The sequence below is a fragment of the Crocodylus siamensis genome, chromosome 1, assembly GCF_052110815.1.
Source record: "Crocodylus siamensis isolate JL-2025a chromosome 1, ASM5211081v1, whole genome shotgun sequence".
NCBI classification, from domain to species: domain Eukaryota; kingdom Metazoa; phylum Chordata; order Crocodylia; family Crocodylidae; genus Crocodylus; species Crocodylus siamensis.
Window position 1 is genome coordinate 109,054,940 of NC_143395.1, and position 16,078 is coordinate 109,071,017.

General features: G+C 44.4%; 1 protein-coding gene across 1 annotated transcript in view; it reads left to right on the forward strand.

Annotated features, from left to right (window-relative positions):
* Positions 1 to 16,078, forward strand: part of ECT2L (epithelial cell transforming 2 like) — a 64,390-nt gene that overhangs the window by 11,256 nt on the left and 37,056 nt on the right. Inside the window, exons 5-7 of the mRNA XM_090040382.1 lie at positions 3,458 to 3,710; positions 4,892 to 5,028; positions 14,450 to 14,577. Of these exons, the coding sequence (XP_089896508.1) occupies positions 3,458 to 3,710; positions 4,892 to 5,028; positions 14,450 to 14,577 (518 nt within the window). The remainder of the gene's footprint in view (positions 1 to 3,457; positions 3,711 to 4,891; positions 5,029 to 14,449; positions 14,578 to 16,078) is intronic.

The following is a 16,078-nucleotide window of genomic DNA, read 5'->3' on the forward strand; positions in this document are numbered from 1 at the left end:
GACAGAGCAATCTGAGTATAGGTATAGCGCAATTCTAGCAAGTTTTTTAAATTACACATGAAGGTATTTTTCTTCTCTCTGACCAGAAGACTTCTATCCTATCATTTTATTTTTTATGATTTGACTGTATAGTTAAACCTGCTTTGGCTTATGACTTTAAACGTATGGATCAAGTAACATAACAGAGTAAATAATTTATAGCTGTGTGGTCAGCTAGACATTTTGAAACCTGTAACTTTCTCTAGTGGTTGCTGTGGAACATACTTAAACTGATAAGGCTAAGGTTTAGTCGCTAGGAATATCCACAGTGCTACTGTTTGTTATTATCCATATAAATACATAGTGGGCATGTCTACACAAGATGCTTAACTTGTGAAGTAAGCATGTGTGTTTACACATGCACATTCTTGCTTTGCAGTAAACCTCCTTAATACCAAGTAAATTTGCTACCTGCAAATGCAAGTAACGCATTTACTCGCCATTAGTAACGGCACTGTAGTGCCTGTGTAGACGCCTGACTAGAAGTAAAATCTGTTCCCAGTCAGCCATCCAGTAGGGGGTGGGAGATTGCTCCCTGTTCCTGAGAACTGCCTACTGTGAGGGCAGGCTCTGCCACAGAAGCCTGGGCAAGGACTATATCCCCCTGCCCTGGCAGCAGGGAGCTGCGATTAGGTAGTGGGGACTGGGAGATAAGATACTTATCACCCAGCCTCTGCTCTGCCATCGCAGTCGGGGTACAGAGGATTGGGAGACCCTTCCAGCCTGAGCCCCGCAGTCATGGGCCTCAGGGTAGAAGACTCTTATTTCCCAGCCCAAGCCCCAATCATGGAGTTAGGGGCTGTGTGCTTCCTCCCAGACCCCGCTCTGAAATTGTGGGGTGGGGCTGGGAACAAGTTTCCCAACTTCCACTGCATGATTGCAATTCTGATTGTGGAGCAGCGGCTGGCTGGGAGCTCCTTGTGTGGGGACAGTTCCTCACCCAGCCTGGAGCTGGCTGGGACCTACCCCTGACCTGGACAGTTCCCAGCCAGCCACCAGCTGTGTGGGGAATCATTTGCAGCCTGGAGGTAGCTACGGACTATCCTGTTTTGGTCAGTTGCCCAGCCAGCTCTGGGCTGTGCATGCGCGGGAGTAGTCACGAAGAAGGAATATACTTACTCCTAGGAGCAAGGGAGTAGCCACCAAGAAGGAGTAAACCTACTTGGCTCACATTTGCAGGGAGTCTATCAGAAAGGTCAAAGCAGCAATGGAACTTAGACTGGCATAAAAAATTTAAGACAACAAAAATCCTTCAGGTATATAGGGAGCAAAAAAGAAGGCACATGGCAACATAGGACATCTACAGGACAGACTAGGGCAATTGGTGACAGATAGGAGTGACAAAGCTGAGCTCTTCAATGAGTTTTTCTCATCTGTATTCCTGAACACAGATAAAGACACATCTCCCAGCTGGATTATAGGCAGGCACAAGAGGGACCCCAGCCCACCAACAGTTAGTCCCAACCTAGTGAAGGGACACTTGGAGGAGCTGAACATGTTTAAGTCAGCAGCCCCAGACTATCTTCATCCAAGGATGCTGAGGGAATTAGCCAGTGTCATAGCAAAACCACTGGCAAGACTGTTTGAGCACTCCTGGTGCTCAGGACAGGTCCCAGATGACTGGAAAAGGGCCAATGTGGTCCCTATTTTCAAGAATGGGAGGAAGGAGGATCTGGGTCACTACAGGTTGGTTAGTCTCACCTCTATCCTTGGGAAAACCTTTGAAAAAATTAAGGAACACATTTGTTGGAGTCCAGCAGGAAAAATAATGCTGAAGGGCAATCAGCATGGATTCATAGCAGGTGGATCCTGCCTGGCTAACCTTTCTTCTTTTTACAACCAGGTTACAAAATGCTTAAATACAGGAGTTGAGGTCAGTGTCATTTACTTGGATTTTAAAAAGACTTTCGATATGGTGTCTCATCCCATTCTTACAGATAACCTAAGTGTCTGTGATGTAGATGACTACATGGACAGGTGGGTGGCAAATTGGCTTGTGGGATGAACCCAGGGAGTGGTGGCGGATGGGTCGGTATTGACGTGGAAAGATGTGGGCAGTGGGGTTCCTCAAGGTTCAGTCCTTGGACCAGTGCTGTTCAGTATCTTCATCAGTGACTCAGATGAGGGTGTGGAGAGCACTCTGTCCAAATTTGTGGACAAGACCAAATTATGGGGCAAAGTAAACACATGGGCAGGAGCGACCTGAGCAGGGTGTGGGGCCCAGGGCAAATCAGTCCATGTGGGGCCCTGCCCCAACTCCGATCCCATGGCTCCTGATCCAAAGAAGATGCCACCAGCATTGGCAGCAGCAATGTTGGTGGCGGGTGGGGGTGGTAGCAAGCAGCTGGATACGGAGCCACGTGACTCCACACTGCTGCTGCTCCGCCCGGCTCTGCGGAGCCCCCAAAGCATAGGGTGTTTGCCCTGATTCACCCCCTGTAGGGATGGCCCTGCACACAGGTGGGGAGGGAACAGATTCAGGCAGGTTTGGATAGGTTGGAAAAGTGGGTAGAACAGAACAGGATGCAGTTTAACAACGATAAGTGCAAAGTGCTGCACCTAGGAAAGAGAGAATCACAAACATATATGCAGATTGGGAGATGACCTTCTAAGTAGCACAGTGGCAGAAAGGGAACTTGGAGTCATAGTAGACTCCAAGCTGAACATGTCGTTAATGTGACAAAGTGATCAGTAAAGCTAACCACAGTCTATCGTGCATTAGCAAGTGCATCACGAACAGTCTAGTGAAGTGATACTTCCCCTCTATGCAGCATTGGTAAGGCCACAGCTGGAGTACTACGTTCGGTTTTGAGCGCCGCACTTCAAGAAGGATGTGGATAACCTTCAGAGGGTCCAGAGGAGGGCCACTTATAGCAACACGCTCCATTATAGCGCGTTGCTACAGTGTGTAGCAGCTAAAAATAACCGTGCACCACTGGCACAGCGCAGTGCTTCTTTTTGTAGATGCACAGTAAATCTAGGCTGGAGTAAATGCATGTGTAGACATGCCCAGTATAAAACATAAGTGCTATACAACATACACAGATAAATATGGGTCTTAAAAAATTGCTCATAATAGCTCAATAGTTAATCTTCTCTTTCTTTTCTGCATTCTTTTTAGATGAAATATGACAATCAAGGAGACAGCACAGTATTTCCAAATGAAGAATTTTTAAGACAACAAATGCAATGCTTGTATTTGAATTCATTAATATGATTTAAGTATTCCTTCTCAGGAGTACATAAGAAAATGCCATAGCAGGCTCTAAGCCCCTACCACATTTTTAGATAATTCATCGAAAAATACCTGCAAGTTTTAACCAGTAGCAATATAATTTATCTTAGGGTTTTAAGTAGGAACTCTTTTTTCCCTACCTTACAGCTTGCCTTCCCTCTTTTGTTGTCATCTTGTCTTAAGGATTGTTTGTGGATGCCAAAATGCATCAAGTTTGGATGGTTCCTGCCATACACTCCAACAGACAATGAACACAGTGCTTGGAAGCGACATTATATCACCTGTGCAACTACGTTGGATTACCTCACTCCAAGGGAAGCCAGTAAAATCTATGGGACCCTCAATGAACCAAAATCTCAAAATGAGGAGCAGGAAGAAAGGCTGCAAGAAAAACAGCTGAGAAAAATGATTCAGGAAAGATTGGCATTACACAAGAGTCAGTGGCATTAAATAACTATATTTTTCTTTTAAAATTAATAAACTAGGCTTAACTATTCAAATATTCAAAGACCATTTGCTTAGGAAAACTAATTTTTATAGTTCAAATCCTTTTCAATATAAAAAGGTTACGTTCTAAAAATTGGAAATACAAAAATTATTATTTTTCTTCAGTAACAGTTGCTAAACCATGTAACATGTCTGTAAGCAAAAGACTAAAAATATTCATGCTCAACAATGTGCATTATAGTTTTTAAAATATGTCAGTTGTAAAAGCTATGAAAAATATAAAATTGTCAGCAGTTGCATTTCAGTATACGCTGTTGTACAAATTTAGAACAATGAAGGTTGGAGAGGAAAACGTTAAATAGCTGTGCATCCGGGAGAATATTTAGTTACTGTTATGGATAAAATCAAATTTGAGCCAGAAGTTAGGGACTCTTGTTGTTGGGGTTTTTTTAAATTATTTGGATAAAATCTAAGACAACCAAAAATATTTCCATGGAATTTCATGAAATTAGAGACTTACAAACATTCCACAGTGTATTGAGATTTTTGACTACCAAATCTAATAATCATGGATATTTGATATTAGACATAGATTGTTAATTTTTATTCACCATATGTGATTCCTCCATTTTTTCATTCTATGTTGGAAAGGATTTATCTATTAATGCAGTATTCCAAGATATTCTGGAAAGCACACCTTAGTGTCCACTCTCACCAATGTCATATTTATTCTTTAGTCCAAGATCCCAGTTCCTGGAGTCATATTCATCTCCATTCTCTTTTTTTTTTTCTTTCTAAAGAAGGTTTCTAGGCTTCCTGGGGGGATAACACTTAAAAAGAACAAGCCCCAAGTTCTATAAAAAGAAATTTTTTTTAATTCTGTATTTTTTTAAAACCAGGTTGTTATTTTTGAATGCTTGCAGTTGTCAACACTGCACCTTTTTTCATGCATTCAATTAGTACAGTGACCAATTCCTAGTCTAGCATAATCGGGATCTTCAGGTGGAATTATTCTATTTAGATAAAATACAATGTTTGCCATGTAACACTATCTTGCTTTTTTCACTTCATCATTTGTCTAATTACTGCCTCGTTGCTTCTAACAGCGTTTGCTTAAATTGCATTGGAGATGCAAAGGATTAAACAGCTGCGATTGTGCTCCTTTTTTAGAGGCTTTATTCAAGGCACGACCACCCTGGGGAAGCAGGACATGGAGCTCAAGGTTTTTAAAATCATCATTACAGCCATGCCCGGCCCAGACTATTCAGGACTGCACCAGACTTCAGGCAGCTTTGCTAATAATTAAGGTACTGGGTTCCCTCCCCACAAAAACCTGCTTTCATTTGATCCTTTGTAGATCAGTCAGACTCATTGTTCTGTTACTAGCATTACCAGGTGAGGCATCTATCTTGTCACACATCATTTTCTGATCAGACAACTCTTTTCATGTACCAACATTTAGTGCAGGATGCTGAAGTTGGTTGTCAGTGTTAAGAGAGAGATTCTGTTTGAATCTGAACTAATGGAAATGCAGTTATTGAAAGTACTTCAGTTTGTTTATTTATGTCTATGTAATGCTATTTAAGTCAGCACAGTTTATAGCCTTTATTTATTGAGGACCTGTTTCTGCCATCTTTACAGACTGAGTAGTACGTTACTCGCTGGGTGTGTCTACACGAGATGCTTTACTACACAGTAGACTAATTTACTGCACAGTAAAGCATCACTGTCTACATGTGCACACATTTACTGTACAGTAAATTAGTCTACTGTGTAGTTAGCTGCCACCTGTGAATACTGGGAACAAATTTGCTCCCAGTTGGCCTAACCAGCAGGGGGCCACAGGAGACAGGGAGCTCTTTGTCCCAGTCCCGGTGCTACTCAGCTCCCCAGCTACACACAGGTGCTGGGAACCAATCAGCACCAGGACTGGGGAGCTCTCTGCCCCCTGTCCCAGTGCCTGGTGTGGAAATGGCAGCTCCAGAGGACAAGCAGATTCTCAGGCCCTGCCTGCTCCCCAGAGCAGCCGGCAGCTGCCTGAGAGTCCCGTGTTCCCCCACACCTGGCAAGAGGCTTGCTGGCAGCTGCCCCACACCCAGGACAGCTCTTGGCAACTCCCTGTCTGGCAGGGAGCTTGCTGGCAGCTGTGTCCCCCAACGGGCACAGGGCCAGGAGAGCTCTGACTGCTGCAGGGGAGCTCTCTCCTGGCCCTGTGTGCATCAGGTCCTCTCCCAATATACATGGGAGAAGGACACAGCTGCTGCTGCTGCTGCTGTTGGCAGAGCTCTCCTGACTTCATGCCCACTGGGACTGGCCTCTCCTGGCTCCATGCTCACTGGGACTGGCATGTCCCTTGCTAACTCACCTTCAAGACACATTTGGATGCTTATCTTGCTGGGATCCTATGATCCCTGCTGACTTCCTGCCCCTGGGGCATGGGACTGGACTCGATGATCCTCCGGGCTCCCTTCCAGCCCAAATGTCTATGAAATCTATGAAACTCCCAGGCTAGTGCAAGGGGGAGCCTGGAGCTACCCCTGGCTGCTGCAGGTGGGCAGAGCAGAATGGGAGCATCCCTGTACTGAAGTGCTTCCATTGGGAGCAAATCTGTTCCCAGGAAGGCTTACTGCATGTTGTAAAATACTGTGAATGAATAGCACATGTAGAGGCACCCACTGGATGCTTTTACACATGACACTACATGGCTGTAGCAATGTGCTCCCTCGTTATACTACGTTGGTATGGCAATGTAGCAGCTGAAACTAACCATGTACAGCATGCATGGCACAATACGGACTCTTACCGTGCCATCATTTAGCACTTTCAAAAGGAAATACTAAATGATGGAGCAGTAACAAAGGTGACCTAGGAACATGTGTAGGCATGCCTACTGTGTACTAGTGGAGTAAAGTACCCTGTACCATGGATAAGGCTGGGAAAATAAGACCAATAATAGTTATGCTGTAAGTGAAAATTCTATGGAATTGTTTTCTGTCTGAAATGCACCTGATGATAAAGTATAGTGGGCCTTTGCTTATCTAATAATGCTGGGTTCAGAATGGCTCCCATGGTATGAATACATAAGATAGTGCAGTACTGTGTAGAGATACCTAAGTAGGCTCTGAACAAATTAGTTTGGTTTTGAGAAGCAGAATACCACAGTGCTTTGCCTGGGGCTACCATGCTCTACTGCCCATTATGGTTAATTAGTTTGGATGAGAACTGGGACTAACCAGGTTCTGATATCCAAGCTCTGTCATGACAGAATGTGGCAAGCATTCAGGATATGCTGGTAAGTGCTACAAAGGCTGCGACTTGTATATTTTAACAAAGAAAGGGCAAATCCTGCAAACATTTAACATCATAAACTGAGAGTGGACTTGATAACAAGCTTCAAATACCTGAAGGGCAATTTATAAGGAGGATGAAAATAGATTTTTTTGTGTGCGACTGTAGGGAACAGAACTAGGAGCAATGACCTCAAACTGCAGCAGAGAAAATGTAGGCTGAAGATTAGGAGTAACTTTCTAACTATGAGGGTAGTGAAACATTGAGACAGGCTGCCTGCAAAAGTTATGACATCTCCATCCCTGGATATTTTCAGGACCAGTTTAGAAGGAAACTTGGCTGGGATAGTTTAATGTATGATTATTATGGGTGTGCGAAGCGGGTCCTATTATATATGGATTCAGTGATTTAATTAATTGATTTGGATCACTGTCCCTGATTTGATTTGGCCGAATCTGAATCTGAAGATTCGATGCTGATTTGGACACAGACGCACCTTTAAAAGTTTTTTCTACGTACCTTGAAGTAGCAGGTGTGGCCTGTGAATGCTGCAATGCTGGAGCATGTGGAGCATCCCACAGGAGTGGGGGGGGTCTCTCCATGTGCTCAGCAGCAAACCCAGAAGTAGACCGGAAGTACTTCCAGTCCACTTCCAGGTCTGCTGGGGAACATGCTGGCCCCCCCCCCCACCTCCCCAGCTCAGCAATCACCTGCAGGGGGACCCCAGATGCAGGAGGCACCAGTCACCAAGCTGGGGGGGAGATGTGGGGGTCCCCCAGCACACTCCCCAGTGGACCCAAAAGTAGAACAGAAGTGCTTCTAGTCTACTTCTGGGTCTTCTGACAAGGACACTGGGGAGCCCCCCATGCTTCTGTGGGACTCCATGTGCCCCAGCATTGCAGCATTTATGAGCCCCTGCTACCTAGAGGCATGTAGAAAATGCATTTAAAGCTGTGTCTATGTCCAAATGTCTTAATTTTTTCAAATCTCTCTGAATCGATTTGGAGGGTCCTGATTTGATTCAGAGAGATTAAAGGGTCCTCTGGTTCAATTCGGAGATTCAGCCACTGAATTGGGCCAGATCTCTGCCAAATCAAATCAGGGACTGAAGCTTCTCACAGCCCTAATGATTATCCTGCCTTGAGCAGTGTCTGGACAAGATGACCTCCTGAGGTCCCTTCAGGTCCTACATTCCTATGACTGGTATTGATTGGGGAATACTGTTTGTGGGTATTTGTTTACTGTAAACACTCTGAGCTGTTTGGATAGGGTGGGATATACATCTAAAATATATAATTTAAAAATAAATTAAGGTTTTTGAATGTGTACACCCAAACAACACAACAAAGTCAAGTATTTATAACAATGGACAATGAATACAGAAAGAAGAAAATCCTCCATTACATATCCAACTCTGTATGAAAGAGAAAAGTGATTAGCCATGTTAGTCTGAAGTCAGTCAGAAGGCAGGATAGATATGTACCTTCGTAGACTAACTAAATAAGATATATATGAGAGCACAGCTTTTGTGAACCAAAGTTCACTTCATCAGCATCTATATATATCTTATTTAGTTAGCCAACAATGGTGCATATCTACCTTGGCTTCTGACTCTCTTCATAAAAATCAGTCTTAATGCATTACAGGACCTTATTTACAACTATTCCTCTGAGGTATTGAGTGCCTTGGGGTTCTTCAGACTTCAGCAGGAGTTGAGGGTGGTTGACGAGACACTGGGCACGTCTACCTAAGACACTTTACTGTGCTGTATAGCAAATTAGTATGTAGTAAGCATCACCATCTACCAGTGCAGACCCTTACTGCACAGTAATTTGCTCTACTCCACAGGATGTGTAGGTGAGAGACTGGAGCAAATTTGCTCCCTGTCAGCTGGGCAGCAGGGGGCAGGAGATTGCATCCTGCCCCCTGGAGCTGCCTGCTGCTGGGGCAGCCTCTGCAGCAGAATCTAGATGGGGACAATGTCCCTCTGCCCCAGGAGCAGGGAACACCCAGCCCCCACTCCATGACTGCAGAGCTGGGGCCAGGAGTTCACTGCATGGGGAGTTCTCCGCCCAGCCTGGAGCTGGATGGGATCTTTCCTGGGACTAGGACAGTTCCTGGCTAGCCCCAATTATGTGGAGAGGTCTACACATGCGGCCTAGGAACTGTCCTGTTTTGAGCAGTCCCCAGCTAGCTCAGAGCTGCATGTATAGACTTCCTTGCACAGCCTGGGTCTGGCTAGGAACTGTTCTGGTCTGGGTCAAGTCCGAGCCCTGCAGATTTTTTCCTAGCCCCATGCCTCAATCGGGTAATCAAGGCATGGAGCTTGGAAAGAGTTGTGGGGGAGGGGCAAGTCCCAGCCCCACTACCCCGATCTGCCAGTGGGGCAGCTAGCATTGAGCCCCCAGTTGGGCCTCTTGCTGCTAGCTGCTCCACTGGTGGATTGGGACTCCTAGCTGTCCCTCGCTGTTAGCTGCCCCCTAATAGCTGCCCAACCAGCGGGTTGGGGCAGGGTGCTGGGACCTGCCCGTCCCCTGCAGCTCTTTCCAAGCCCCTTTCCTCAGCTTGGGGAGCTGGGGCTGGGAGTTCCCTGCTGCTGGGCATTGTCCCTGCCTCCAAAACAGGCAGCTTTTGGGGGCAGGGAGGAATCTCTCAGGCCCCATCAGAAGAGCCTAGAGCTCCCCCTGGCTACTGCAGTGGGGCAGAGCATGGTGGGAGCACCCTCTCTGGGTTGCTGCCATTGGGAGTAAATCTGCTCCTAAATGTGTGCAAGTGTAGACACCTCCCCAGGATGGCTTACCCATCCAGCAGCATTTGTATGTGTATATGTGCCCACTGGTACCAGAAATAAAAAAATAAAGGTAGAGGGAGCCAATGCCCAGTCAAGGAAAGTACTTTTTCTCATCCTTCCCTCTTAGACTTATTTTAGCAGGTTTGAAATTTTTTAGAAAATAGCTTTGAAATTGTCTAAACAGCTGATTTAGATATTTTCAAAAAAAGTATCATTCTTTTGAGCAGGAATGACTTTCCCCTCAAAGTTACAGTAAACATAGTAAAAGGGTTTTCATTACAAAAAGATTGAAATCTGAACAAAACATTTTAAAATTAAATGTTGCGTATGACCTGAACAATTTATTTACAAATTGAGTCAATAAGATTGACTTTTTGTTCTGGTTTGGGATGGGAAAAATTTTAAAATCAGAATAATTCTCATAAAGCAGGAAAACAGTTTCTAGGGTAGCCCTATTTTACATATATAAATCAATATTTAGGGTCCTGGTTTTATAAAGTAGCATTTCTCGAACTGTGGTGCATGTGGGGAGCCCCATGGCAGCTGCCACCATTGATTCCCCTTGCCACTGAATTATATATGCTAGCCTTTGCACATTGCTGAAGTGATGCTTGAGGTTTCATCTGTGTTGTGCAATTTACAGAATTCTGTTTGAACTAGAAATCTGCAAAAACTGATCTACTGGTAGTTCTGAAAAGCTGAAAAAATAATTTCAGACTGATCTGAAATTTCAAAATCTTCTGTAATCTAAGAAGTCAGAAAACAGTCTGGTCTCATTTGGCAAAATGAAATGTTTTGTTTTGTTTGTTCTTGAGGTTTAATTTTTTGCAATACAATTGAAGGAAATTTTGGAATGAAACATTGTATCAAATAAAAAACCCTAAGTATTTCATTCTAAATGGGATAGGACATGAACATTTTCATATTTTGAGTTTCTAAATGCTTTTTACTGAAACCATTTTTATTGAAACAATCAAAAAAATAATAATTTGTGAAAAGTTTCAGTTGACCTAACTGCATTTTTTCAGTTGAACAGTTTTAGCCAAAAAACCAAAATTGCCCAGCTGTATTTTTTACTACTGTTCTCCTGTTCTTCAGAGGCTCCTTCTACATATTATAGATATTATGTAATTAGCTGGTTAATTGTGTAGTTAACTGAAACCAGATACACCTGCAAAGTAGCAATCACGCCATAAAAATCTCCAACCAGCTATAAAGTTAGACCTCAAAATTGTATACTAACTTTATGGTTGGTATCCAGCTTTGATTTGCATGTATAGCAGGGTCCTCCATGAAGCTGTGAGCATTGTGAGCTGACCAGGCTCTCAGCTGCAGGGGTGCACCAGGCCCAGCCGGGGCCAGGAGTCCCACAACTGAGGGGATTCACAGCTCAGGCAGCTGTGGGCTCTGGGTCTTCGTAGCACCACACAGATGCTAGGAACCAGCTGGGGCATGACTATGATCTCCCAGCCCCAGGGCTGCATGGAGCCTCAGGGGTATGTGAAACCTTCAGAGCTGGAAGATCATGGTGCTGTGACAGTCTCCCAGCCTTAGGGGTGCATGAAACTGCTGAGGCTGGGAGACTGTAGCAGCCATGAGCTCCCAGCCCCAGGGGCTCCATGCACAATGAGGCTTCACACACTGGCAGGAAGATGTGATGGGATCTAATGTGTGATCCCACAATCCTGTTTCCTGCCATGCATGTGTGGCATGGTAGGAAGTGTGATTGTATGGATCACACATTAGATCCCATTGTACCTTTACCTGCATGTGTAGAGTGGCCCTGAGAAACACATTTAAATACATCTGCTTTTGTTTTAGGGGTGGTGGTTATGGCTGTGTTGGTCTAAGGACATAGGCAGACACGGTTCTTTGGGTAAATGTGATATCTTTTATTAGACCAACTAAATAAAAATTTCCAACAGTTTTCCAGCTATTTAGTTGGTCTAATATAAGACATCACATTTACCAAAAACCTTGTCTGCCTCTGATTTTGTTTGTCTCTTTCAATCATAGAATCATAGAAAATGAGGGTTGGAAAGGACCTCAGGAGGTCGTCTAGTCCAACCTAATGGGAAGGAAAGGGGCAGCACCCCTGCTCAAAGCAGAACCATCCCCAACTAGATCATCCCAACCAATGTTTTGTCTAACTGGGTTTTAAAAACCTCAAGGATGGAGATTCCACAGCCCCCCTGGGTCATCTGTTCCAGTGCTTTACTACCTTTCTAGTGAGAGCTTTTTCTTGTATCTAACCAAAATTTCTCTTGCAGTAACTTCAGACCATTTTTCTTTGTTCTGTTATCTGCTACCACAGGTAACAGTCTAGTTCCATCCTCTTTCTAACAATACTTTAGGTAGTTGAAGGCCACTGTTAAATCCCCACTCAGTTTTCTGGGGCCTTTGTACATGCCACATTTTTTGCCCTTTCTTGTGCTGCAACAGTATGACTGTTTGCACGAGAGGGTTTTCCAGATGCTTTAGAAGTTTTTCTGGTGCAGGACCATCCTGCTCTCCTATGGTGCCAGCTGGGGACCAGGCTTAAACTGTTTGAAAACCAAGTGTGTGCAAACACTGATGTGACACTTCAAAATAAACAGGTTTTAAATTTTATAAACCTATTTAATTCAATGGAGGATTAAACCGCATGATATGTACAGGTGCCCCTCTTCTCCAGACTAAAGAAGCCCAGTTCCCTCAGCCTCTCCTCAGAAGTCGTATGCCTCAGCCCCCTAACCATTTTCATTGCCTTCTACTGGACTTTCCAGTTTGTTCACATCCTTTATCCACAACCTTTTGGGGGGCCCAAAACTGGACACAGTACTCCAGATATGGCCCTCCCCAGTGCTGAATTGGGGTAAAAAATTACTTCCCTCAATCTTTTGAAAACAGCCCTACTAATGCAGCCCAGTATGTTAGCCTTTTTCGCAACAAAGGCACATTGTTGGCTCATATTCAGCTTAATGTCCACTGTAACCTGAGGGTCCTTTTCTGCACTGAGGTTCCACTGTAACCTGAGGGTCCTGAGCTGCTGCCTAGTCAGTCAATTCTTGTCTGTACTGGTGCATGGGATTGTTCTGTCCTGAGTAGATGGCTTTGCATTTGTCCTTATTGCATTTAATGAGATTTGTTTTGATCCAGTCATTCAATTTGTTGAGGTCTCTCTGAACCCTAGTCCTACCCTCCAGCTTCTCTACTATTCCCCCCAGCTTGGTGTCATCTGCAAATTTGCTGAGGGTGCACTCTCTGCCATCTTCCAGGTCGTTGATGAAGCTAGTGAACAAAACTGGCCCAGGACTGGCTGCTGGGGCACTTCACTTGAGACCAGCTGCCAACTAGACATTTAGCCATTGCTTACTACCCTCTGAGCCTGACAATCCAGCCTGTTTTTTATCCACCTTCCAGTCCATTCATAGAACCCGTACTTTCTTAGCTTGCCTGTGAGAATGTTGTAGGAGACTGTATCAAAAGCTTTGCTAATGTCAAGGTATATCACGTCAGCTGCTTTTCCGCACGTCCACAGAGCCGGTCATCTTGTCAAAGAAGGAAGGATGTTTAGGCATGACTTGCCCTTGGTAAATCCATGCTAACTGTTCCTGAGTACCTTCTTCTCCTCTAAGTGCTTAGAAATAGATTCCTTGAAGATCCGCTCCATGTTTTTTCTTGGGACTGAGGTGAGGGTGACTAGGCTGTAGTTCCCTGGACCTTCCTTTTCCCCTTTCTTAAAGATGAGCACTATATTTGCCCTTTTCCAATTGTTTAGGACCTCCCCCAGTCTTCATGAGTTTTTGAAGATGATGGCCAATGGCCCTGCAATCACATCAGCCAACTCCCTCAGCCACCTCAGGTGCATTGCATCCAGTTCCATTGACTTGTACACATCCATCTTTTTTAAATAGTCCCAAACCTGTTCTTTTGCTACTGTTGGCTTCCCACCTGCTCCTCAGACTGTGCTGCCAGGTGCAGTAATCTGGGAGCTGACCCTGCTTGTGAAGACTGTGGTAAAAAAACATTGAGTATTTCGGCCTTTTCTGCATCCTCTGTCACTAAGCTGCCTCCCCCATTCAGTTAGGGACTCACACTTTCCCTGGTCTTCCTCTCGTTGAAGACATACTTGTAGAAACTCTTTTTGTTACCCATCACATCCCTTGCTAGCTGCAACTCCAGTTGCATTTTGGCCTTCCTAATTTAATTTATGCATACCTGAGCAATACTCATATACTTCTCCCTAGTTGTTTGTCCATGTTTCTACTTATAAGCTTCCTTTTTGTGTTTTATCTCACTGAAGAGATGGTCTTCTGCTCATACTTGTTAGTCTTTCTGCACATTTGGATGGTTTGTTCCTGTGTCCTCAGTAAGAATTGTTTTAAGTACAACTATCTCTCTTAGGCTCTTTCCCCTTTTAGACTGGCCTCCCAGGGGATCCTGCCCATCAGTTCCCTGAGTGAGTTGAAGTCTGCTTTCCTGAAGTCCAGCAACCTTACTGTGCTTGTCTCCTTCCTCCTTTTCCTCAGGATCCTGAACTCAATCATCTCCAGTTTGCTGCCAAAGTTTGCTAGTATTTATTGACTGGTACAATAATATAGGGAATATATATTATTATACTGTGTCAAATGCATTTATCTTTTGTATTTTTCTTCAAATGCTTACAGGAAAGAAATGCTATCCCAAATCATACTCTTTCAACTTTGCTCTCTGAAGAAATGAAATCTATGTCAAGTTTTAGTCTGGCAGCAGAGAAGCAGTTGGTTTTAGCCTCCTTAAAATCTTTTCCCAACAGGTAAGCAATGCTCAAAATTTTCAAAGCACTGGAAATTCTCTCAACATGAAATATAAAATGGTCCCACAATGTATTGATTAGTAACAGTCACAGAACACAGGACAAATGAGAAGCAACACAAAAATGCAAGTCTCTGTTGTTATGTCATACACTTTTGAAATACAGGCACCTTGATGGGGTTCATTCTCAATAAAGCCCATATAGTTCCTCTACAATTGGTGCTTGATCTTCAGGCTGAAAGTAGCAACACTGGGAACCAACTTACAGGAGACATATCTGTCATATCAGGTCCTCCAGTTAACTGAAACCAGGCGCATCTAGTTCTAAGGCTAGCATCATTTGATATTGGGCAGAAGTGTGGTGTTGTGTGAGGGTTGGCCAGAGACACTAGCTTCATACTGTAAACCCCAAGGTCTGATTTGACATGAAGTAGCCAGTACCAGAAATATATGGGCTTAAATCAGCAGATTTTAAGACCCACAGCTCTCCCACAGTGCAACAGGTTGTTCATCCAAAATAGGAAAATTATATAGTAGAATCTGGATAATCTGTTGGATCAAATGTGGGTTTGTGAACCAGTTGGGTGCTATTTATAGCCATAGCAAACAGTGTATGCAACCACTGAATTGCTCCTAATGATTGCTTAGGCTTCTTCTACTTCAAATGGTGCTCCTTCTCCAGTCAGCTGTTTGGGACTGCTGAGAAATCTCCAGATGGCTGGAGAAACAGTACTCTTTGAAGGAAAACCCTCAGGAAACAGCTGCCAGGCTCATCAAAAGCATCCTGTGCAAAAGCACCCAATCAAGCAGATTGTGAACCACCTGGGTTTGAAGAATCTACTGTATAGTCATTTTTGTTAAGTACAGACAGTTAAAAAGCCTAAGGTTGAATCAATTCAGTCTTTGCAAGTTAATCTAAACTGCAGAGATTAAACAACTGGATAGACATTCACTTTTGATTCAGGAAATGCAGCCACATGCTTGTAGTGGCTCAGGCCAGAAGCTGGGGAGTGCTAGAGCACAGCTCTCTAGCACGTAGTCAGCATGAGCTGTGTGTTTGCTTCCTCTTCCTGCTGCCCCCAAGGTCTCTGGGATTTGCAGTTTAGAATTACAGCAACAGGACTCTGCAGAGTTGCTTATCACTTCCTCTTCCTGCTTCCAGGTTCCTCTGGGATTTGTAGTCCACAGTTGCAGCCAGCAGTAATTTTTTAGCAGGACAGGGCAGCTTCTGTGGAAGGAAAGTTTAACTCCCCTCCCTGGCCCAGACCCCAGCTGGGGTTTTCCCTCCCCCTGCACCAACCCTTCTCTGCTGGGGCAGACAGCACAGCACAGCCCAACCCAGCCCAGGGCTGGAAAGCATGCTGGGATGCTTGGGGGCTATCATTTAACTTGAACCAGGAAAAGTGCCACTTGGATGGGGGACTACCAGTAAATCCAGAAGGTTGTACTTTCCATGGGCCAAGCCAGAGCTGTATTGGCTAAGGAGCAGTAGTGTAACAATG